At 38.2% G+C, this 24,506-nt stretch overlaps 1 protein-coding gene across 1 annotated transcript in view; it reads left to right on the top strand.

The window, feature by feature from the left end:
- Window positions 1-1,544: 1,544 nt before the first annotated feature.
- LOC149221188 (Glutaredoxin family protein) overlaps window positions 1,545-24,506 on the top strand; it is a 105,360-nt gene continuing 82,398 nt past the window's right edge. The window contains exon 1 of the mRNA XM_089385023.1: window positions 1,545-1,793. Within this exon, the coding sequence (XP_089241149.1) occupies window positions 1,648-1,793 (146 nt within the window). The 5' untranslated portion in view covers window positions 1,545-1,647. The remainder of the gene's footprint in view (window positions 1,794-24,506) is intronic.

Here is a 24,506-nt window from a genome sequence, read left to right on the forward strand (position 1 = left end):
CTGCCACTATTCACCTCAATTCAACATATTCAATTTTTTCTACCTCTTCGACCTCATAGGAATTACTCGTCATGATTTTCAACATGTTCAAAATTTTGTCACACAAACTAACATGTCTCTGAAGAATAGAACTCGGCTGGAGGGGGTTGACTATTTTAAGGGTGCTTTACAAAGTATATATACTATTATTTCATTGGTATGATATAGTTAAGTATATATATAGAACTTATGGTCTTGATCATGACTAAAGTGATGTTTTGGCTAAATTTGTTTTAACAATACTAAGTTGATCTCTATTTAACTTTGTCGTGCCTCTATGCACACATTTTGCTTAATGTAATTTCTTAGTTACTGTTAAAAAAAATATTCACTAAAGTGGTTATTTAAGAACTTCATGTTTCTTATGCTTATATGCATGTAAAATAACTAAACACTTTTTTGTTTTATAAACAAAAGTTATATGCATGTAAAATAACTAAACACTTTTTTGACAAAAATTTAATTGCACTCATGGTAGCATTTGGTTTTATGTAATGGACCAAGGTTAATAATACGTGAAAACACATGACTCTTTTTTTATATATAAGAAATAAAATAAATCCATGTTATAATTTTGGAGTATGATTTTAAATTACTTTTGGCTTTCTCAAAACTCATCTTCCTCAAACATAACATAAGTTAAGTATGGGGGATTTACGCAGTGCATTATATATCATTTTTTTTGGGATTCAACTGCGTTAAGTAAGTCATTCAAACGTATGACCATTTCCATGAGAGGTAGTCGTAACTAACTAATTTTGCATGATTTTTGAATAGTTCACTTAGCACTCATTGCATCGGGTGATGCTCACAGGGGTGAAGAAGTGGGATTGAAACTAGTGAAATGTGGAGAACGAATCACATAGCATCAATCATCACTTCCGGGGCTTGCACCCGGTAACCAGGACTTCCCAGGAGGTCACCCATCCCAGAACTCAAAAACCCAAAAAACATTTGAAAAGAGAAGTCTACCACAACTACATGTGGGGTTTTAGTATTTTTGAAAGTTTATATTTTTGAAATTTTATAAAAATAAAAACAAAAATAAATATAAAATTAAATTAAAATGAATTTTCCTATTGTATTTTTAACCTATGTTTTTTTTTTTGATATTCTTTTCTATTGTAGTATAATTTCTCATGATATTCTTAAACTATAATTTTTTCCCATGATATTATGATAATGTAGCCTATTTAAAAGTTAATAATAAATTTAAGTTAAATCCATCTTAACTCTATATCTACTCTTGTAATCAAATCTCTTTCCAATTTACATCTCACAAAATTTCATCACTTTTCACACTTAATAGAATTAAATTCACTCTAAAAAATTAAATAAATGAGTATAGTAAATCAAGAATTAAAGTCCGACAAATAACTTTGAAATGATATTTTAACGTACACCAATTAAAAATAGTCTTCCCTGCTTTTGGCGTTTTGCAATATTTAAAAATAAAATAACCGCAGTGATTTTAATGCATTAAAAATGAAAAAAAAAAACCTTTAAAAGAGCAGTGCATTCTTCCGAGGTTTACTGTTAAGATCGTTCGGTGATATTCTGTTGCTGCCGGGATTGCATTCTTTCACCGTTTCCCCATTAGAGATAGCAATGGCGAAGATAACTCGTTTAAGCGTGTTGTTTGTGGTGATGTCTGCACTGTACATGAGCACCTCCTCAGCAACAAGGCATGAAAAATTCGTGAAGACCACCATCTCCAACAACAGGATCACTGTTTTCTCCAAATCATATTGTCCGTAAGTTTCTTGACTCTTTAAAGCAAGCGTGCCTGCTATCATCTACCAGAATTTTAACTAAACCACCCATACTGTTTTTAATTAAATTTGAAGGTCCTTGTAGCAGTTAGTCATAGTTATTAAAAAATCAGTGTCTCTGAAAACATTTCGGGGTTTCATGGTATACATTTGATAAGAGATACGACCGATCTAGAAGAGAAGCTACTCAACGAAGTGCCTTTTTGAGGGTTAAGATTGATAGTGAAATGAGTTCTCACTGTTGTAGTCATTTGCTGTTATGAACCATCAATGCTTACCCTGTGGTTTGTTGATTCCTGTTGGAGGGTTTCTCTAGCTGTGCTGCAAGAATGGGTTTTCTCTTGTGGAGGGTTTGTGAGAGATTATCTCTGGTGGGTCACGAGTAATTATTGATTGAATTGGGCTATCTCATTGTTAGAATTAATGAAGTAGGTACTTTATTAATGGCATTCATTGGTGAAATTGAAATTCTGTTGTTAGGATAAAAAGTTTTAACATTCGGGCTTTGGGATCTTTACCAATGTAACTCAGAAACTCCAAGTTGGTTTTCATTTGATGAAATATTCTGAATGAAAGTGCCACATCTTGAATATCTATTAAAAAATGAGTAGGGCTGTATACCCGTGCCTTTTCGGTGAAGGCGTACAAATTGCTGCAGCCAATGCTGCTTACCGTGTTTGACAGCTGTCCATGTTGAGACAATCAATTTTCTGTAGTTCTTGTATGTGTCGTGCTATCACTCGAAATTGCCCTTTGAAAAATCAGTTTCAAGTGGTTCAGAATGGACAATTTATCAACACTGCTCCTGTAATCAACAATGCACCTCTCAACAGTGCTTGCTGATTCTATGGGGTAATCCTTATCAGATCTGCCTCAGATTGTCAAGATTCATAAGAATAAGACCACATATTTGCATAGCTTGCTGATCTGGAATGAATACTTCTAAATCTTTGTGTACTTCAAATCATCAAGAAAGAAATTCAGATCTAAAATTAAGATTTGCGGTTCTGAAATCATATCTTAAAATCTGTGAATAAATTGTTTGAAATAAGCTCCAAAATTAAAAATTCAACGATGATTCAGTTTGATATTTCAAGTGACAGGTGCCTTTAGTCTGCTGGGCATGAAGAAGAAGAAAGAAAGAAATAGAAATACCGCTTCTTGATGATACAAGACTCTCAAATCTAAATCTATAAACACATGAGAGTGATCAAACGAAAGAACTCTCGGATAATCAAGTATTCATCATCGACCAAGGACTTATTTTCTCTGTTAATCAGAGATGTATTTTCTTGGAAATAAATCCCCGGGAACCTTCTGGGCACTTTACCCCAATCTGAGGGTGGTACGCAGTATAAAATGGTGGTGTAGACTTAGTGTGCCCAACGCTGTGGGAATTAAATTCAGGACCTGCACCATACACTGGATTGGGTAACATCCTGGCAAAAGTGGCACTAATCGATTGAGCTAACCTTTGTGGCTATTAATTAAAGTTGTTAAATACAGGGTCTAACTAATTTCAGATCACAATCATGCCTAGCCAAACCTAAGGGTATTCAATCATGACTTGAGTCTTTATATATAGAGTTCATGGAGATGCAATCTACATAAGAATTATGCGAGAGATTTGATCTATGAAAACACTTGAATGCTACCTAGGACTTCAAACACAAAAGGAGGAAGAGAAGAGTGAATGGCAGAAAGAAGTACCGATGGATTAAACTGCATGCCTTTTCCTCTTGTTATAGTTGAAGGATGTTTCTCTATCTGAAGTCATGATCTCAATTTGGTGTGCTTTTCCCAAGAAAAGAAAAAGCTCTAAATCAACATATTTTCGTAGGATAGAATCAGTGCGGATTTTGGCACACCCTCCAAGAGAAGATCACTTCCATAGGCTGTGCCTCCTTTAGTACCCCACTCCCAAGAATAGGACAAGCTCTTCCTCCTTAAGAATAACACTCATGTGCAAAAGTAACACAAACTAAGTAAAAAGTTAAAACCAATGCCTTCATGCATGCACACTCTCCAAGATGAGAACAGTGCTTTCTCTTCCATAAATAACAGATTCATGCGGGGGGTTAGCATTTTCCAAAAATATCAACATTGACAAGCACATGCTTTCCCAAGATTAGCCACCTCCATAATTAGTAACCTGTCTTTTTAAAATAGTTGTCTGCATGAGTCACCTTGTTTTAAACTTCTATCAAAAATAGGAATATCCTAGATGAAGGATAGCAATGTACACATCTAAAATAGGCATGTTAAAAATTATAAATTGTCCTTCAAAAATCCACTCTTGTTCCATACTTATAACGGTCTTTAGTTTTTTTAACTCCTAATTCATGATCTCAATTTGGTGTGCTTTTCCCAAGAAAAGAAAAAGCTCTAAATCAGCATCTTTTCCTAGGATAGAGTGAGTGCTGATTTTGGCACACTCTCCAAGAGAAGATCACTTCCATAGGCTGTGCCTCCTTCATTACCCCACTCCCAAGAATAGGACAAGCTCTTCCTCCTTAAGAATAATACTCATGTGCAAAAGTAACACAAACTAAGTAAAAAGTTAAAACCAATGCCTTCATGCATGCACACTCTCCAAGATGAGAACACTGCTTTCTCTTCCATAAATAACACATTCATGCTGGGGGTTAGCATTTTCCAAAAATATCAACATTGACAAGCACATGCTTTCCCAAGATTAGCCATCTCCATAATTGGTAACCTGTCTTTTTAAAAATAGTTGTCTGCATGAGTCACCTTTTTTTAATAAAAAATAGGAATATCCTAGATGAAGGATAGCAATGTACACATCTAAAATAGGCATGTTAAAAATTATAAATTGTGCTTCAAAAATCCACTCTTTTTCCATACTTAGAACAGTCTCTAGTTTTTTTAACTCCCAAGTCTTATGTTCATGCAATCGAACTGTAAGACTGCGGTTTGTTTGAAGTGCCAATCTTCCTCTTCATGCAAGTGCAACAATAAGGACCAAATTTAGGATAATGATATGTCGAGTCTGCACACACTGGCCTAGTCTTCCTCATGAAATAACTGATTCTGATCTCCATGTATGTGCTGATCTCTTCATTCACTGGAAAGGCTGTTCCCATTGCTGCAATCTTCATCTTTTCTGAGTGCTAGCTGATACACTGCACTGCTAAGCCGTTTTGAGCGTTAACATGCCTAAGTTGGTTATTCCACTTAAAGCATGCACATAGTGCTGTACATTGATGAAATAATGTATCATGTATGCAAAGTAATCATATTCGACAAAAATGGATGTATGTGTACACCGAATACTTGGCACGATTCAATAAGATATAGTTTTGAATCACCGTAAGATTTGGCCCTATTCTCAAAGCACACTTATATAAAAGACATCTTTTTCCAATCCACTGACAGTCAAACATGCTTGTGTACGCCTCTCTCTATGGGCTATCTTATCTAGTTTTTCTACAATCAGGATTTCGTGGAACACTTATAACAGATAATTTGACTTCCCCAAAGAAGTAATTAAGATGTCTTTTTCATATACACATTGAGTTATGTTGACAGGGTAAGTTTTGAATGTTTATTGAATACATCCTAAATAATAAAATGCTTGTTTTAAAAAGATTTCATTAAAGTGAATATTAAAAAAGCATCCAACAGGAAAATGTTCTTTTTTCAACTATAACTTTGTTCTGATGAGGGTAATCTGTTTCTTCAAGAATTGCTTGAATATATCATATTAATTTAAATGTAGAAAAACCGAGAAACAATTTAAAGAGCTTGAAATGAACCAAATGCTGGTTTTTAATAGCTATCATATACATCTAATTGGATCATTTCCCCGAATTGTCTCTGTATTCTACTATACTATATGGGTGAATGTATAGATCCTCTCTTTGTAGCACTTTATTCAGGAGGCATTTTAACCTAGTACTTTTATAGTCAGGGATGCTTGCCTAATATTTGAAACATGGGCTTTTAAGTTAGGTGTACAACCAATCTGTATGAAGATGTTGTGTCAAAAGGCCTGAGCTATATGTTTCTGTATTAATTGAAGCTCAGAAAGAACACTCATTATCTTTTTTCCATGTTGCCATGCTCTCACTGTCCAGCCCGTAGGTGAGAAAGAGAGTGTTGATACCTTGCCAGCCCCAATCAACAATAAACGCACGAAGAGCCCCAATCAACAATTGGCTCATGAATAATGAACATGTCAGAAATGGGATTTGAACCCAGGTGGGGAGGATAACAACTTCTCCTCACTACCACTTGAGTTAGAACCAATTGACAAAAGATTCCTTCCTATATTAGGTAGGTCAGTCTATAAGTAAATTTATAGAGTATATTAGATTAGATCTTTTTTAAGTTGTAAAAGTTCTCAAATATCATTCAGATATCAAAATAAGGTAGTATAGACTCTAGAGCTAAGTTGGTGTAAAAGATGTATCAATCCTCCCAACTAGGCTCTAGTTGGTCCTAGTTATAGAGCTCTTCACTAGATAAGGCTTACTCACACTTAATAAACCTTCAAACAACTTTATTTAAATTATACCTAACCAGTAAGCAGGCAATGCACATGATTAATGGCAAGTTAAGTCCTAGGATTAATGGCAACTTAACATAGGAAATTTGTGTCTTTACCATGTATCATGATTGTGGAACTTGGGCTGCCTTTTTTTAGTATGTAAATAGCCTCTTTTTTTCATTTCCAAGGTGCCTTTCTTGTGTTTTTTCCTCAATATTTTACTCTTGGAGAGTTCTCTCTCCTCTTTGGTTGCAAGGGGTGCCCAAATTCTTCCAGGGTGTGTAGTGTGCCTCAAGATCACAGTTCAATCTAATAACTGCCCAAACTGTAGCTTGGAAGGTGATTCTGCATTGGTCAAGTGCTATGACATGCAGTAAATCACCAAAAGGTTCTCTGACTGAAATTATTTAATTATTTCCTAAGTCTGGATCTTAGGCATAAAGGCATTAATTTAATTTTTTGACCTTATTGGTCAATTTTTTTTATAAAGTAAAAAATGTCAAGGGAAGACTATATTGTGACTGTAGATCTCAAGTATGGAGATGCAATCTCAACCATCCATCACTTTGGAGATTAGGTCAAAAAATTGTAAGGAGGGAAATAGGCCATTGGAGAGAAAGATCAATTGACACATGTGATTGGGCATTCAGCTGAAGTACGAGATCAAACTGACAGCAAGAGAGGGCAGCAAATAGGTCAAGTCTTAGGGGGCAGCGAGTAAGCAAGCAAGGGGGGTGAATTTACTTGATCGTACAGGTTGAAATTCCCCAGAGCCGTACAAGCCAAATTTGCCATGCTGAACATTGTGAATTAGCAGAGTTGAACTGGGCGGATTTGACAGGGCATAACTGGGCTGAATCGACAGGGCTGCTCAAATTGATTTTGGTTGGCTCATATAGGTCGATTCTGGGACTGTACATGCTGAAAATCATCTGGCCATACAAGCTAAATTTCTCTACGGCTGTACAATGATTTAGCTGGATCAAACAGGTTACGCAGGGCTAATTGCTGCTGAAGTTTTTTGAAGTGTACTTTTGCTGTAGTCAAATTTTTTTAGCTGTATAAGAAGTCCAAAATTTGCTAGTTTCCCCCCCATTGGGGTTTCTTGGGTAAAAATGTGTCGAATAATTTTATGTGCTTGGTTTTGTGATTATTTTATTCCTACTGTGCATTCTAATTTAGGAACCGAATGCATTTCATGTCATAAATTTCAGATTTGAAGGAATTATTTATTTCTGTTCTGGGTATATTTTATTGGACATTAAAATCTGACCTAGGTTCAAAGGAAAACTAACATTGTACCAGAGCAATAGTTTCTGAGTACAAAACCAAGGGCGTTTGACACAGGTACCAGCTCAAAGGAATTCAAGCCTTAAAGGAAAACAAATGATTCTAGGGTTTAATCTACCATGGCTACTAGTGCTCGATATGAAGACAGACAGGAAGGGTCCTCAGACTATCTTTAGTGGAGGGTTTGAATTACAACCGTTCTCAAGGAAAATAAACTGTAGAGCTTTGTCAACACCATAGTTGTTCCACTAGTTTCAGACCCAATTACCCTAGACCTGCATGAGCCATGAGGTGAAAGAAGCGAGGGCGGAGAGGATTATTCTAGACAGGGTTAAAGATCACTTGATTCCACCACATCTGTCCGAGGAGAGGACATCTAAAGAAATGTAGGATGCACTGACCAAGTTGTACTGGAGCGATTACCAAAGTTGAAAAATGGTAGCATAAGAATGTCCAAGGGTGAGGTCGTAGCTTCCTACTTCACTTGGATCACTCCACTACGGGATGAGATGGTGGTTGTAGGGGAGATAATCCCTGAACCAGAATTGGTGCGTATAGCCTTGAATGGCTTTACAAAACAATGGGATGTGTTTGTGAAATGCATTGTGGGTCAAGAGCACCTTCCCACCTGGGAAAAAAAGTGGGAAGATTTCATACAAAAAGAGATTAGAGAAGGAAATCAACTTGGTGACTAGAAGTAGTAGTTTGAGGAGGAAGAAAATCTTGCTTTAGCTGGTAAGGGCAAACTTAGGCCAAAGAAGGGGCTAAGAGATGGGTTGACTTCTAAAGGAGAAAATAAGAAAGACCCTGACAAAATAAATTGTTTTGCTTGTCATCAATTGTGACACTTTACTAGCCAATGGCCTAACAAGAAAAGGGGTAAACAGAAGAAAAAGGTTGCTGCTACAGCTAAAGTGGATGAATTTGCGGCCATATTTGAAAATAAGTTTTCAATCATTGCATGTCTCTTGAGTTTAGTAACCACCAGCGTGTGATGCATTGATATTGGGGCTTCTTGCCTCATGATGGGAGTGAAGGAGTATTTCACTAGCTAAAAGGAGAAATAAATGGACTTCTACGTAGAACTCAAGGACAATGCCAAGTGCAAGGCAGTTGGAATTGGCATTGTCAAGTTTTAGAGGGAGTCTGGTAAACTCTTGCTAGTAGAAGATGTGTTGTATGTAGCGGGTATGTAGCGAGAATGGCCAAAAATCTAATTTCTGTTGCAACCTTGGAAGAGAAGGGTTACATTGTGATCTTTGAGGATGGAAAAGTGTGCATTTGCCTAAAGATTCTAGGACAACCAAGATGATAGGGTTCAAAAAGTGTAATTTATTCGGACTTCAGTTTGAGTCAACGTAGGCACTAGTGAGTTGTAGCTGAGAGTTGGGGGAGTTATAACATAGGAGGATGACACCATGGAGCACTTAATGTGCTTAAGGAGATTGTGATAGGACTGCCAGAGTTCAGGGTCGAGCAACATGACGTGTGCAAGGGTTGCGCAGTGCGCAAGTATGTCAAGATCACCTTTCCAAGCGACAATACTAGGGCCAAGGGAATTTGGGACCTAATTCATTCAAATGTGTGTGGGCCCATGTCAATAATGTCCTTAAGTGGATACCATTATTATGTGACCTTCATAGATGACTTTCCTAGGAAGACTTGGATATACTTCTTGAAGAATTAGGACTAGTTTTCTATCAGTTTAAGGAGTTCAAAGCCCTCGTAAAAAACTAGATTGGGAGAAAGATCAAGAGACTCAGGGCTAACAATGGAGGCAAGTACACCTCAAATGCCTTAAAGGACTTTTGTGCAAGTGAGGGTATCAGAAAAGAGTTGATAGTTCCTTATAACTCTTAATAAAATGCGGTTGCAGAATGAAAGAACAAGGCCATTATTCAAGTGCCAAGGCTATGTTGCACGACTAGGAGTTGCTTATGTTTTTTACGGGCAAAGGCTTGTAAAACTGTTGTTTATTTACAAAATAGAAGTCACACAAGGTGTTGGGCAAATTAACACTTGAGGAAGCTTTCAAGGGAACCAGATTTGGCACACATCCTCATCTTTGGTTGTTTGGTATACTACCATGTACCATTAGAAGAGAAGACGAAGCTAGAACCTACTACAGATAAGGGGATTCTTATGGGGTACAGTGAAATCTCAAAAGCCTACAAGATTTACATTCTGACACTCAAGAAAACAACGCAAGGATGTGAGGTTTGAGGAGCAAAGGGCTCTCAGGAGGTCTTATAGCACAAATCCCTCTATAGTGGAGGTTAAAGAGCAAGAAACACCAGAGATAGAAGTAGTGTAGACACCTCAAGATACTATGACACAGAGTGGTAAGCAGAATGAGTAAGCCAAGCAAGAGGAATAGGACGAGGGGTAGAGGCCTCTTCTCACTCAGGCTTAGACTCCTAGCACAAGTAGGAAGAGGGCCAAGCGGGCAGAGCAGACACTGATAGATGCCTAGGAGTATGTGGGTACTCCCAGATATTCAATTAGACAGAGCAGGGCACCATATCGATATTCTGGTTATATGGCATTAATGAGTGAGTTGATTGAGATTGAGCCTTCCAACTTTCACAAAGCATTTGTGCATCAGGTGTGGATAGATGCTATGGTAAAAGAGTATCCTTCCATCATGAAGAACGATGTTTAGGGGGTTGTATCACGACCAAAGGACAAATCTGTGGTTGGCTCTAGAGGGGTTTACAAGATTAAGCACATTGATGATGGTAGTGTGGATACGTTCAAAGCCCAAGTTGTGGCTAATGGGTTTTCTTAGAAGGAGGGGATTGACTATAATGAGACCTTTGCCCCAGTAGGCAAATACTCATCCATTAGGGCAATGATTTCTATTGCAATGCAGATGGGTTGGAGGATTCACTAGATGGGTGTGAAGACAACCTTCCTCAACGGTGCGGTTGAGGAAGAGATTTACATTGAGCAACAAGAGGGATTTGAGTTGCATGGAAGGGATTCCCATATGTATAGATTGAAGAGAGTGTTGTATGGACCCAAACAGGCTCCTAGGGTGTGGTATGCCAAGATTGATAGTTAATTGTAGGGCATGGGCTTCACCAAGAGTGAAGCAGACCCAAACCTGTACTACATTTGGGTCAGGGGAGAGCCTCTCATTTTGGTACTTTATGTGGATGATTTGTTTCTCACAGGTTGTGACAAGCTCATAGCAGAGTGCAAGAGGGACCTAGCAGTAGAGTTCGAGATGAAAGATTTGGGGTTAACACACTATTTTATGGGTTTGAACTTTGGAGGTGTGGTAGAGAGATGGGGAGATCTTCTTAGGACAGGGGAAGTACATAGTTGAGATCATGAAGCGATTTAGGATGCAAGACTGCAGACCCATGTCTACACCACTAGTGACCAACTAGAAGAAGATTGATGCTTCCAAATCAGTAGTAGACCCTACATTATATAGACAACTGATTAGCTCTCTCATGTATTCAATCAACAGAATACCAGATATTTTCTTTGTAGTTAATACACTCAGTCAATTTGTGGTAGAGCCAAAGTGAGTTCATTGAGTGGCTACAAGCATGTACTGAGATACCTTCAAGGAATAGTTGAGTATGGGTTGAGATATACTCAGATGAATGGAGTGAAGTTGGAGGGGTACACTATGCTGATTGGGCAGGCAGTACAACTGACAGAAAAACACGTACAAGTGTTGTTTCAGCTTGGGATTAGGAGCAGTTTCTTGGTTCAATAGGAAGTAGAAGTTAGTTGCTCTGAGTTCTTTTGAGACTAAGTACATGGTTGCTGGCTTGGCAACTTGTGAGGCACTTTGGCCTTGGAAGCTTCTTGTGGGATTATTTGATCAGGAGATGGAGTCAACTTTGATTCACTGTGACAATTAGAGTTGTATCAAGCTCTAAGAGAATCCAGTGTTTCATGATAACTCGAAGCACATTCAGATCATATACCATTTCATTCGAGATTATGTGCAAAAAGGGACAATAAAGCCATAACATGTATCTATGGATGAGCAGGTAGCAGACATCTTGACCAAGGCTTTGATGAAGGGCACGTTTGTATTCTTCAGAGACAAGATGGGGTTGGTGTAGAACACCTTCCTCGCTAAGGGGGAGTGTTGAAATTGTAGCTTGGAAGGTGTTTTTGCAGTGTTCAAGTGCCATGACATGCAGTAAATCACCAAGGGTTCTCAGACATAAATTATTTAATTATTTCCTAAATTTGGACCTTAGCCTTAAAGTCATTAATTTAAGTTTTTGACTTTATTGGGCAGTTTTTTATATAGTTAAAAGGGTTAACGTAAGATTATCTTGTGACTGTAAATCTAAAGTTTTGAGATGCAATCTTAGTCGTCCATCACTTTGGAGATTAGGTCAGAAAATTATAAAGAGGGAAATAAGTTGTTGGAGAGAAAGATCAATTGGCACAAGTGGTTGGGCATTTAGTTGAAGCAGGAGACCAAACCGCAGCAAGAGAGGCCATAGAGCAGGTCAAGTCTCAGGAGCAGCGAGTAAGCAAGCAAGGAGGCTGACTTTACCTGAGCGTATAGGTCATAATTTCTCAGTGTCGTATAGGCCAAATTTGCTAGGTTGAATAGTGTGAATTAGCAGGGTTGAACTAGGCCAATTTGACAGGCCTGCACAGGCCAAATTTGGTTTGGTTGTACAGGCCGAAAAACATTTGGCTGTATAGGTCAAATTTCTCTATGTCAGTACAACAATTTAGCTAGATCAAACAGGCTGCTCAGGGATAAGTTGTTGTTGAAATTTTCTGAAGTGCACTCTTGCTGTAGGCAATTTTTTTGAGTTGAATAAGAACCCCAAATTTGTTGGTTTTCCCCACATTGGGGTTTCCAAGGTAAAACCGTGTAATATAATTTTATGTGCTTGGTTTGGTGATTGTTTTATTTCTGCTGTGGATACTAAGTTAGGAGCCCAATGTATTTTGTGTCATAAATAAAATTCAATCTGAAGGAATTATTTGTTTCTGTTTTGTGTATATTTTATTGGACATTAAAATCTAACTTGGGTTCAAAGAAAAACTAACAATAACATCATTACACTATTAATTAAAGTCATTTGGATATTTCAATTTTGGGCACATCAAGTGGTATTAGAGTTGCTCCAACCTAGGACTAGACAAGGGATGATGGCTAGTGGGACTCAATTGTTGATTTTTGTGTAGCATTGGTAGCTATTCCTGCGTGACTAAAGGGTCTTCAAGTCATCCGTAGATGCATTATGTAACTTTTTATAATACTAAGACAAGTTGGCTCGTGAAAAAGTCAAGTCGACCAGCTAGTGAAGGGATGTGTCCCTTGGGTTGTCACACCCCTTTGACATGTATAAATAACAAGTCGTGACATCTCATTTGGAGACCAACGAAAAGAAAGTCTGAGCAAGGAGAAATGTCTATCTTTTCTCTCATCTTCATCATTAGACAACTGCACATGAGAGAAAGAAGGATGAGTTGACCAAGTCACATTGACTTACATTGACTGAGCTTTGACTAGATTTGTTTGATTGAGCTTTTGGAGGCCGCATGTGCAGGTTTGAGCGTAGGCTGATTGTAGGTTGCACTTGCAGATTTAATTGCAGACAACAGGGTGTGATCGTAGTTAATCGCAGGGCCCAAGTTTGATCAGGTCAAGTTGACCAACATTGACTTTTGATTTTTTCCGATTGGTTTGACTAGTGTTGACGTGTTGTTGTTTGACCAGGTTTGATTGGTATTTGACTTGGATTATTGGCACAGGTTTCTAAACAAATTGTTGATTTGTAAACCTTGCTGAAGAATAATTTCTCCTAAGAAAAGTTATTGGGTTTTCTCCCAGGGTTGGGCTTCCTAGGGTAAAATTATTGTCTCTATTGTGCATGGCTCTCTTTTTATGATCTTTACTATTTCCGCTACATTTATTGTTGATATTTTCTGAGTATAATTATATTCAATGATAGCAGTGGCAAAAATACTGTTTGAAAATCATTAGGAAGTAATTATCTGGCAAAAAATTGTCTTCTATTGCACTTGTTATAGAATTTCAACATGGTATTAGAGCTTTGTTGAAAGATCATACACTGAAGTCAGCTTAAGAGACAATATTCAATGACTTGAATGGATTTTTGATCTCTTGCCAAAATGGTGTCAAGTGTCAGAGTAGAAGACAGGTTGGATGGTGCCACCAATTTCAAATCTTGGAAGACTAGGATACTCCTTGTCTTGGAAGAAACTGATCTTCAAGATCATGTGAATGAAGTCATTCAAGAGCTAGAGGGAGCCGAGGAGAAAGCCAAGTATAAGAAGAATGAAGGCAAGGCTAGGAGAATCTTCATAGATTCTATAAAGGACCACTCAATTTCACATGTTGTTGAGTTGAAGACTGCCAAAGAAGTATATGATGCTTTGGTGGGATTATACGAGAGTAGCAATACTAGCAGGAAATTAACCTTGAGGCATCAACTCCATAGTGTCATGATGACTAGATCAGATTCTGTTGTCTCTTATCTTATGAGAGTCTCTCAGTTGAGAGATGAACTTAGAGCCATTGGAGATACCATTGATGATGCAAATCTTGTTATAGTGACTCTCAATGGATTTCCTTCCTCATGGGATCCATTTGTTCAGGAAATTTGTGCACAAGATAAGCTACCCAAGTTGGATAAGCTATGGATTGATTGTGTCAAAGAGGAGGCCAACTTGTTGTCCAAGAACAACTTGTAGAGACCTCAAGATGAAGATTTTCAAGCACTTGCAGCTCATGCAAAGAATGGAAAAAGAAGAAGAAATTTTGGAAAGTTTGATAAGAAGAATACAGGTAGAAGACTAGCTCCAGTTCTAGATAAGAAGAAGAAGGATATGTCAAAGATCAAGTACTTCAATTGTCATGATTTTGGTCACTATGCCTCCCAGTGTCGTCCGAAGAAAAGGAAGGGAAAGCAATGTGCATTTGCAGCCGATGTTGATGACGGAAGAAGTCAAAGAAATATTTCTTTGTCTCTGCTCTTACAGGCACTATTACAGATGGCAATGATGTTTGGTTGGTGGACAATGGTGCTTCTAGGCAAATGACATGTTTTTGAGATTCTCTCACTGATTTGATAGAGAGGGATTCACCTTTGCAGGTGGAACTTGGAAATAATGCCACGTATGCAGTGAAAGGAGTTGGGACAATATCGTTTCAACTAGAGTATGAAGATTCTCTTCACATGAGAGATGTTTTGTTTGTACCCATATTAAAGAACTTGCTCTCTATCTCAACGTTGGAGGATAAAGGTTACAAATTTGCATTTGTTAATGGTCAGGTTCTTGTATTGTCTAAGGGCTCGAGCATAGACTCAACACGAGTGATTGGTCTTTGAGAGAAAGGATTGTACAGATTGTTAGGACGTCCAACCCATGCATTGATACATAACAACATCAAAGTAGAACCAACAGAGCCAGTGGACCCACCCAGAGATGTTGCAATGACCAGGAAGAGGTCGGCATGGCTTCATGACGCGTTGTAGGATGTAAAAGGGCATGCAATTCCCTGTGGTACTTTTACGTAGAGCAGACGACCACAAAGGTACTCGAGTTATATGGCATTGATGAGCCACGTCATTGATTCTGAGCCTTCCAGTTATGAGGAGGCAATATGCCAACAGGTTTGGAAGGATGCCATGATGGAGTAGTATTAATCCATTGTGAAGAATGATGTGTGGGAGATAGTGCCAAGACCTGAGGGGAAGTCAGTAGAGACTTCCAAGTGGATCTATAAGATCAAGCATGCCGCAGACGATGACATCGAAAAGTACAAAGCGAGGTTCGTGGTGAGAGGGTTCTCCCAGAGAGAGGGAGTGGACTATGAGGACACATTTGCTCCAGTCGCCAGGTACACTTCTATTAGGACTATTGCTTCTATTGCCTCAGTTATGGGTTGGAAGATACATCAGATGGATGCAAAGACTGCATTTCTCAACGATGTGATTGAGGAGGAAGTATACATAGAGCAACCTCAGGGCTTTGAGGTACATGGGAAGGAGTCCCATGTCTCCAGATTGAAGAAGGATTTATATGGACTCAAGTAGGCACCAAAGACATGGTATTCCAGGATTAATAAATACTTGATGAGTTTGGGCTTCACCAAGAGTGATGCAGATCCTAACCTTTACTACATGGTTGTTAATGGCGATCCTTTGATTTTGGTGCTATATGTTGATGATTTGTTCCTTATTGGGGCAGAGAGGCTCATCGTCGGGTGCAAGAGAGAGTTGGCCTTGGAGTTCGAGATGAAGGATCCTGGCTTGATGCATTATTTCTTGGGATTGGACGTGTGGCAATCTTCTTTGGACAGGGAAAGTACACTGTTCAGATTTTGCGGAGATTCGGCATGATGGAGATTTGGTGGATCCCACAATGTACAGGCAGTTGATTGGATCCTTGATGTACCTGGTTAACACCAGGTCAGAAATTTGCTTTGTAGTGAATACCCTAAGCCAGTATATGGTTAAGCTGAGGCAAGTACATTGGGTGGTAGCGAAGCATGTGTTGAGGTACCTATGTGGTACAATTGGATATGGTTTGAGATATGTCCCAAGTAGTGAAGTGAAGCTGCAGGGATACACTCATTCAGGTTGGGTCGAGAGTGCAGAGGACAGAAAGAGCACCTCGGGGTGTTTCTTTGCCTTGGGATCAACTATGATATCTTGGTTTAGTAGGAAGCAAATTTATGTCACACTCAGTACAATAGAGACAGAGTATATCGTAGCCAATGCCGAAGTTAGGAAGCAATGTGGCTTTGGAAGCTACTTGCAGGGCTTTTTGATCAGGAGCTTGAGATGACCTTGCTACATTGTGATAATCAAAGCTTTTATATAATCCAATGTTTCATGACATGTTGAAGCACATTGAGATCAAATATCACTTCATTCGAGACATGGTGCAGAAGGGAGTAGTGAAGCTTCAATACATATCCACAAACAAGTAGATTGCAGACATTCTCACCAAGATTCTATCTAGAGTGAAGTTTGTATACTTTAGAGAGAAGCTTGGCATGATGCAGAATGTCTCCCTCGTTGAGAGGGGGTGTTGATGTTTTTGCAGGATTGGGAAGACATTCACCCATGGGGTCTTGCTGATTTGACTAGTGGGGGAATGATGCATTCACCAATGGAACCATGCTGATATGGCTAGGGTAGATATTCTTGCATTGGAGCCATGCTGATTTCACATCCATAAAGTCATGCTAATTTGACTAGGGAAGAGTGATACGTTCACCCAAAGAAACCATGCTGATTTGGCCAGGGGTGAGTGGCTTAGGGGCAAACATCTCCTATGGGGTCACGCTCATTTGATTAGGGGAGATTGATATATTTACCCATGGGGCCATGTTGATTTGGCTAGGGGTAAATGGTCCAGGATACTTACATTGCCTGCTCCGGGATTGAGTGATTTATAGACGTACATGTGAGGAGACACTACATCAACATATCAAGCTCATGAACTTTGCTAGTGGAGGAGAAATTTCAGCTAAGGAGAAATATGTTTTCTACTAAGGAGAATACCTCCCTTGCTAAGAGGGAGTGTTGATTTTTGTGTAGCATCTGGAGGTATTCTTGCATGACTAAAGGGTCTTCAAGTCAGCCCTAGATGCACTATATAAATTTTTATTTTATCGAGACAAGTCAACCTAGGAAAAAGGCAAGTCGACCAGCTAGTGAAGGGACATGTCCCTTAGGTTTTCACACCCCTTTGACATGTAAAAATAAGATGTTGTGATGTCTAATTTGGATACCAAAGAAGAGAAAGTCTGAGCAAGGAGAAATTTGATTTTTTGAGGCCTATCTTTTCTCTCATCTTCATCATTGGACAATTGCACATGTGAGAAAAAAGGATGAGTTGACCAAGCCACATAGGTTGACATTGATTGAGCTTTGACCAATGTTGATTAGATTTGCTTGACAACTATTTGATTGAGTGTTTAGAGGCTGCATGTGTGGGTTTCACTGTAGGTTGCATGTGTGGATTTGACCACAGACCACAATTGAATGTAGTTTGATGGTAGGGTTGAAGTTTGACCACAATCTAGTTTGACCAGGTTGAGTTGACCAATATTGACTTTTGATTTTTCTGATTGACTTGACTAGCATTGACTTGTAATTGTTTGACTAGGTTTGATTGGTATTTGACTTGGATTTTGGCACATATTTCTAGACAAATTGCTAATTTGTAAACCTTGTTGAAGAATAATTTCTCATTAGAAAAGTTGTTGGGTTTTCTACCAAGGTTGGGTTTCCCAATGTAAAATTATTGTCTCTATTGTGCAAGGCAATCTTTATATGATATTCACTGTTTCTGTTGCGTTTACTGTTGATATTTTTTTAGTATAATTATTCAATGATAGCAGTGACATAAAATACTATTTGAAAATCATTAGGAAGTAATTATCTGGTAGAAAATTGTATTCTATTGCACTTGTTATAGAATTTAAACACCAATTCCATAAAGTTATACGTGACAAAGGTGCCAAGTGTTAAGTGTTACACAACAACTTGCACTAGGAATTGTATGTTGAAAATGATGGCATCAAATATCACATGGGCACAATAAAACAAGGAAAATGGATATTGAATCAACAAATTGCTAGACAATGTGAAAATGATGCTTGCTTGTCTTTTATTTTTACAAAAGCCAAAAGCAAATAAAATTGAAAATTAAGAGGATTAATGCCTCAACTCTCACAAAAAGGAAGGACCACCCAACACTAACAATGGAAGGAAGGTATTTCACAATTTACAAGTCATGATTTTGTGGGGAATAGAGATTTGCTGCATTTTCAATTATCATCTCTATTTGATTAGGGACTTTTGACTTGGATTCTTTGTCGTAGAGGTTTTTGGTTCAACATTTATTTAGTTTTGCATATTTGCGTTGATTAGATAGAGGGCTTTCAATTCTATGATTTGGACTAGAGGTTTTCTCCATGTTGGTTTTTTAGATTTTTGCTTAGCATTTTAACATTTCATTACATTTTCTCTGGCCGAATTTTGTTAAATCTCTAAGGCCAAATCAGATTTATTTATACCTCAACACTTATTTTATACCTATAAATTATTTACTCGATTCAATTTAAAAAGTATTGGAAAATAAATTCACTGGTGTTTTAACTTCCATAAATTAATTTTGTAGTAGGATAAATGGGGAAAATCAGTAATGCTACAACAAAAAATGCTGCCCAAAACAATCTTCCTTAACTCTATATTACTAAGGAAAGTTAAGGCACAGACCCACAAAATACACAGAAAAATTACAATTGCTGGAACTTGGAAATCGACCCCTATGGAAAATTAGCCCTAGGGAATTCGACCCTCTTTGAACTCGTCCCTCCTGAAGATTTTGAACTTGGAAAATCTGTCTTCTTTGCCAGCTAACTTGACCCCTCTTCTCCCTTTGTACAACCTTTACGCACTAGAGAAAAACGAGCCCTTGGATATTTCAACCTCCCTCCAAAACTCAACCTTCCTCTTTAGTAATTTGACCTCTCTCTCCTAGACTTGGCCTCCTTGAAATTTGCTCCCGAAATTCCATTGCTGCAATCCCTTTTCTTTCTCTGTAGTCTCGAAGCTTCTCACTCCTTGAGAAAATCGCTCTCTCAACAATAACATGTTAATTTTCCCTTAGGGCTATAGTGTTCTTTGCTTTGATAATTGCATTATATCATTTACACATAGAATTCACCCCACAACATTATAGCATTATTATTTCATATGCTATTATGTAGAAAGAACAATATCAACAACAATGCAATGAAAATAAAAGAACATAAGAAGAAAAACATTCACACATAGAGACACGAGGATTGGTTAGATTCCAGGGCAAAACCCCACAAGGGGGAAAACCCATAATTCAATTCTTCTTCTTCTATTAGATTTCATCAATTGTTCAACTGAGATACAAACTACATTTATGGACAAACACATCTTTACAACAAGCCACCTAGGGCTTATTCAGGTCATTTAACAACTTTGTTTGTGAACTGACATTTGATAAACCAAGAACGCTGCAATCATAGAGGCACTGTCATCACATCAGGGCAGTACTATTATCACAAACATAGAAACACTTTCATCATGGAGATAGGTTAAGATTACTGTCAAGTTATATTGTCATTAGGGTTTCATTTGAGGTTTCTACATGTATCGCAGAAACACTGTAGGACTACAATGTATACATGATGTCATGCGATGCCATAATACAACTTTGCAAGCATATGCAACACCCTGGCAATACTATAATGCAATACATATACCACGCCATACTAATATATACAATACCATTTCAATATAACTGACTACATAGATGAATGATGCTATGCCAATATCATGCTGCCATATCAATCTACCAACCTGTGTAAATACAAAACATACTGTGCAAATAAATGATACCTATCATACATATTGTTCATTGAGGTCTTATTGGAACATATCAGAGTGGTGCCATATGTGAAACTGTGGTAGCTATCATATATATATAAATATCTGAGATAACACAGAGGAATAGAAACGGTGCATATACCACGATACACTAGTGCCTGGATCAATACATATAATGGCACTAAGGGTTAACTATACAATTGTGTTGAGATTCATTGAAACAATGCCGATACATTATAGCAACCATAGAGTCTAGACTCATCTTTAACTATGCGGAGACTCTTTATTGTAACAGTGCTGAGGCTAATCATCGTAACAGTGACAGAGCTGAGACTCATTTTCATGACAACGACGTGAATATCTATTGACATGAGAACATATACGTGAGACCAGTTAGAGTAAAATAGTTGTAGCGAGAGTGAGTCGAGTGTAAGTCTTGAGGCCATATGCCAAGAGCAAAGATCCTTGTAAGAGGAGATGCCATACTGTAGCCATGCAAGAGGAGTCCTATAGGTGTGGGAGGAGATCTGGACCATAATGTATGTAGTCATTCGAAAACTTAGCTCCATATGAAGTGACAGAACTTACGTGCCATCCAAAAGCATTTCAAGATATGTCTGGGCATTTGAAGGTGACAGAACTAATGTGTCATTCGAGGTCCAAACTATGCCATCCGAGGGGGACAAACCTTATATCTCATGTGAGAACTTTAGAACAAAGAACCATCCGAAATGCAAAAGTATAAGAGCCATGCAAAACCTTGGATCATATGAGCTAATGTGAAGCCTTTATAGAATCATGATTGTAGAAGAGATCAACTCAATGGTTTATATAGAAATGTGTTGGGATTTGTAGCTTGGGAGGTACTCCAAACCCAAGCTTGGGGTTTCAATGACTAGTGGATTCAGCTTGATATTTTTCTGGGTTTTATGAGGAGTCCATGGTCAAAATTTTATATTTTTCTAGGTGATATTTGCGCCTAAAATCCTCATTCTTATAGCAGGGTGAATTGTTGGTTTAACTAGGATTTTCGCACTATTTTGGGCATTCTGGGTCAACTGGAATTAGCTCAAAAGTATTTCTGGGTTTTATTGGTTGAGGTGTGAGGAGTCTCTCTAATTTTTTAGAAACTTTAGAGCAGTTTTCAGGGTTCATTTCATAGTTTTCCTCCAATAACAGCAACAACATCGATTTCTAGGCAGTGCGTTTGGATAGATTGAGCCATTTCAGTTGGAGATTTCACTTAGTTTCTCACCTGGGTATTGCATGCTTGCAGTAGCAAGCCTAGGTTCTATCTATTCACTCCATTGTATTCAATTCCAACTTTAAAATCAATAAAATGGCTTAGTTTTATGGTTGTCTGACCTATTTCTATTTGTGTAAATTTGTGCCTACATGTGTGAAAATTCTTGGCTGCAATTTAGTGCATGTTTTGATATTCATTGTATTTTCTAGTTTGGAACATTACAGTGGTATCATAGCATGTTCTTGGACATCTGTTGGGTTTGAAGGACAAATTATAACAAGGGAAAAATGCTTCCAAATCAAGAAAAACTCCTTGCCCAAAAATTTGAAAATTATGGCAAAACGTTTGCAAAGATGATAGAGCACATGGAAGCATGGGTGTCATCAATGGCAACAAATAAAAAAATGAATAGCAGATCCAAAGATGAAAAGGTAGCTAAGGACCAAACCTTCCAAGATGAATTGGAAAAAGTCACACCCTTTGAAAATGAAGCTATCATAGACTCACCTCAACAGGTTGGAACAAGAGTTTGGAATGAAGGAGAGTCAGAAATTGCTACAGAATGCTTGTCATCATTTGGTGAGATTGTTGAGTTAGATGACGAGTACAAAGAAAATCATGAGGCCATGATAGTGTTGAGAAATCAATGCTAGTAGAGTTAGGGTTAGATTTCTCTTTCTTGATAATTACTTGTGAATTAAGTTGGCTTCTTTTACTTCTTTGTTATATTATCTTTCATCAAGCAACTACTAAATTATGTGTGTATGAAGATCACAAACACACGAGACACAAGATGTAGGCACTCTGCTAGGGAAAAACCCCTATCTAGGGAAAAACCCAGTCAAAATCTCTTCCTTCAATAGTTTTCTTGAGATAATCCAAGACTCTTCAACCTAGACACATACCTTCTCCATCCACCAAGTCAACATCTCCTTCCAGCGACTTCGACCTTGCAACAACAATACTTTGACCCAGCGAATCCAAAATTTTGACCTTCCAGTAGTAGAATCTTTGATCCAACACTATCAGAATTTCGACTCTTCCAGCCATAAAACTTTGATCCAACAATTGGCCCAGTAACTTCACATAAGAGAGAGAAAGAGATAGCCCAAAACCTTCGACCTTGATCCTTCCAACACTTCTTCTTCTCTTCTTGGAATTTCACACTTTTTCTGCCTCCTTCACTTGGATATCGAACTTGTGAGAGAGATGCCTCCAAATGAATTTGAACTGCTTGTATATATAGGCTTTAGGTGAGGTCGAATTGCCCAGTTTGAGGCCGACTTGATCTCTTTGAGACTGACTTGGTGTGGAGGTGTCAAATACCTTATTTGACTCAATAATAAACCTTTTTACATGATTCAAAAGCCCAAGAAGGGTCTCATAAAATGTACAATGACTCTAATGACTCAATATAAATCCTAGGAGTCCACAATGGGGACTTTGACTAATAAAATATGACCCAAGCATGAAACCCATGCTTTAATAAGTCATTGTAGCAATAATAAAAATTTTCTTTTTTCATTCTTTTGATAAGTACATTACATAATGACTCAAATACATTTATGAAGACTGAACCTAGTTACATTCTTCAACACTCCCTCTTAACTAGGGAGGTATTCATAATAACATATACAAGTACAAGGAAGATCTCAAAACATATGAACTATGAAGAGTTTAGGCACCACAATGCCATGGACTAGATTCCTGACCAGGGCAATCTATCCAGGTGGGACTAAGATGGACTAAAGCTTTCAGCCTCTCTAGGTACCATCAGGCTTACTTGCTAACCATCAACCTAGGGATCCAGGTGCGTATCTGAGGTCAGAGCTCTATGACCAACGCCACCCTCCCTACTTCGGGATCTAGACATCAACACATAGTGTCGCCCTGATGTCTTCCCAGGCAATGTGTGTCATACACAAAGCCTCAACAAATCTCTTCGAAACTTTTATCATCATTAACAAGATCAACAATATCTTCTAAACCAAGCATGTTTATAAGATATTTAAATTTCTTATTAGGAAGAGACTTTGTTGCTATATTAGCTACCTGATCGTCGGTCGAGACATACTGTAGCTTCATGATCCCATCGCGCACCAAGTTCCTAATGTAGTGGAACTTATTGTTGATATGCTTTGTTCTAGCATGAAACACGAGATCTTCAGACATCTGGATGAAGGTTTGATTATCACAGTTTATCACAGTAGGACCTAGAGGCTTCTTGAACAAATCTGTCAGAAGCTTCCTCAACCATACAGCCTCCTTTCCTACTTCACATGCAACCACATACTCTGCTTCAGCACTACTCAAAGCAACAAGATCTTGCTTTCTACTAATCCATGAGATCATGGCAGATCCCAAACTAAAGCATCCACCTGTAGTGCTTCTTCCATCGGTCTCACTGCCACCCCAATCAGAATCTGTGAAGCCAATCAACTTGACTTCCTTGCTATCGTACTTTAGGCAGTGATGTATAGTGCCACGAAGATATCTCAATATATGCTTGGCAACTATCCAGTGATCATGACAAGGCTCCAACTGAAACTGACTAAGAATGTTCACAACAAAACATATATCTGGCCTAGTATTTACCAGATACATCAGAGAACCCACCAACTTACGATAGGAGGTAGGATCTACGAGACTTGAGTCAGAGCTCCTCAACTTCTTGAGATTGGTGATCATAGGAGTAGTCATGGGCTTGGAATCCATCATTCCAAATTTCTGCAACAACTTGATGATATACTTTCCTTGCCCCAGATATATCTCCCCAGGCTTCTACCATACTTCCAGACCTAGGTAATAGTGCATCAGTCCCAGATCCTTCATCTCAAATTCGGTTGCTAGCATCTTCTTGCATTCTTGTATCCTTCGCTCCACACCTGTAATGAATAGATCATCCACATATAGTAGAATAATGACTGGCTCATTATCCACAACCTTGATGTAGAGATTTGGATCAACAATACTTTTCATGAACCCAATTCTTAGAAGGTATGCATCCATTCTTGCATACCATGCCCTAGGAGCTTGCTTCAAACCATATAGGGCCTTCTTGAGTCTACAAACATGAGTGTCTTTGCTATTTACTTCAAAGCCTTCAGGTTGTTCAATGTATACTTCCTCATCGATGGTCCCATTCATAAATGTTGTCTTCACATCCATTTGATGGATATTCCATCCCATTGTAGCAACTAATGAAACCAAAGATTTAATGGCAGTATACTTGGCGGTGGGTG

The sequence above is a fragment of the Pinus tabuliformis genome, chromosome Q, assembly GCF_031772625.1.
Source record: "Pinus tabuliformis cultivar Carrire ecotype Pingquan chromosome Q, CPIR1, whole genome shotgun sequence".
NCBI lineage: Eukaryota > Viridiplantae > Streptophyta > Pinopsida > Pinales > Pinaceae > Pinus > Pinus tabuliformis.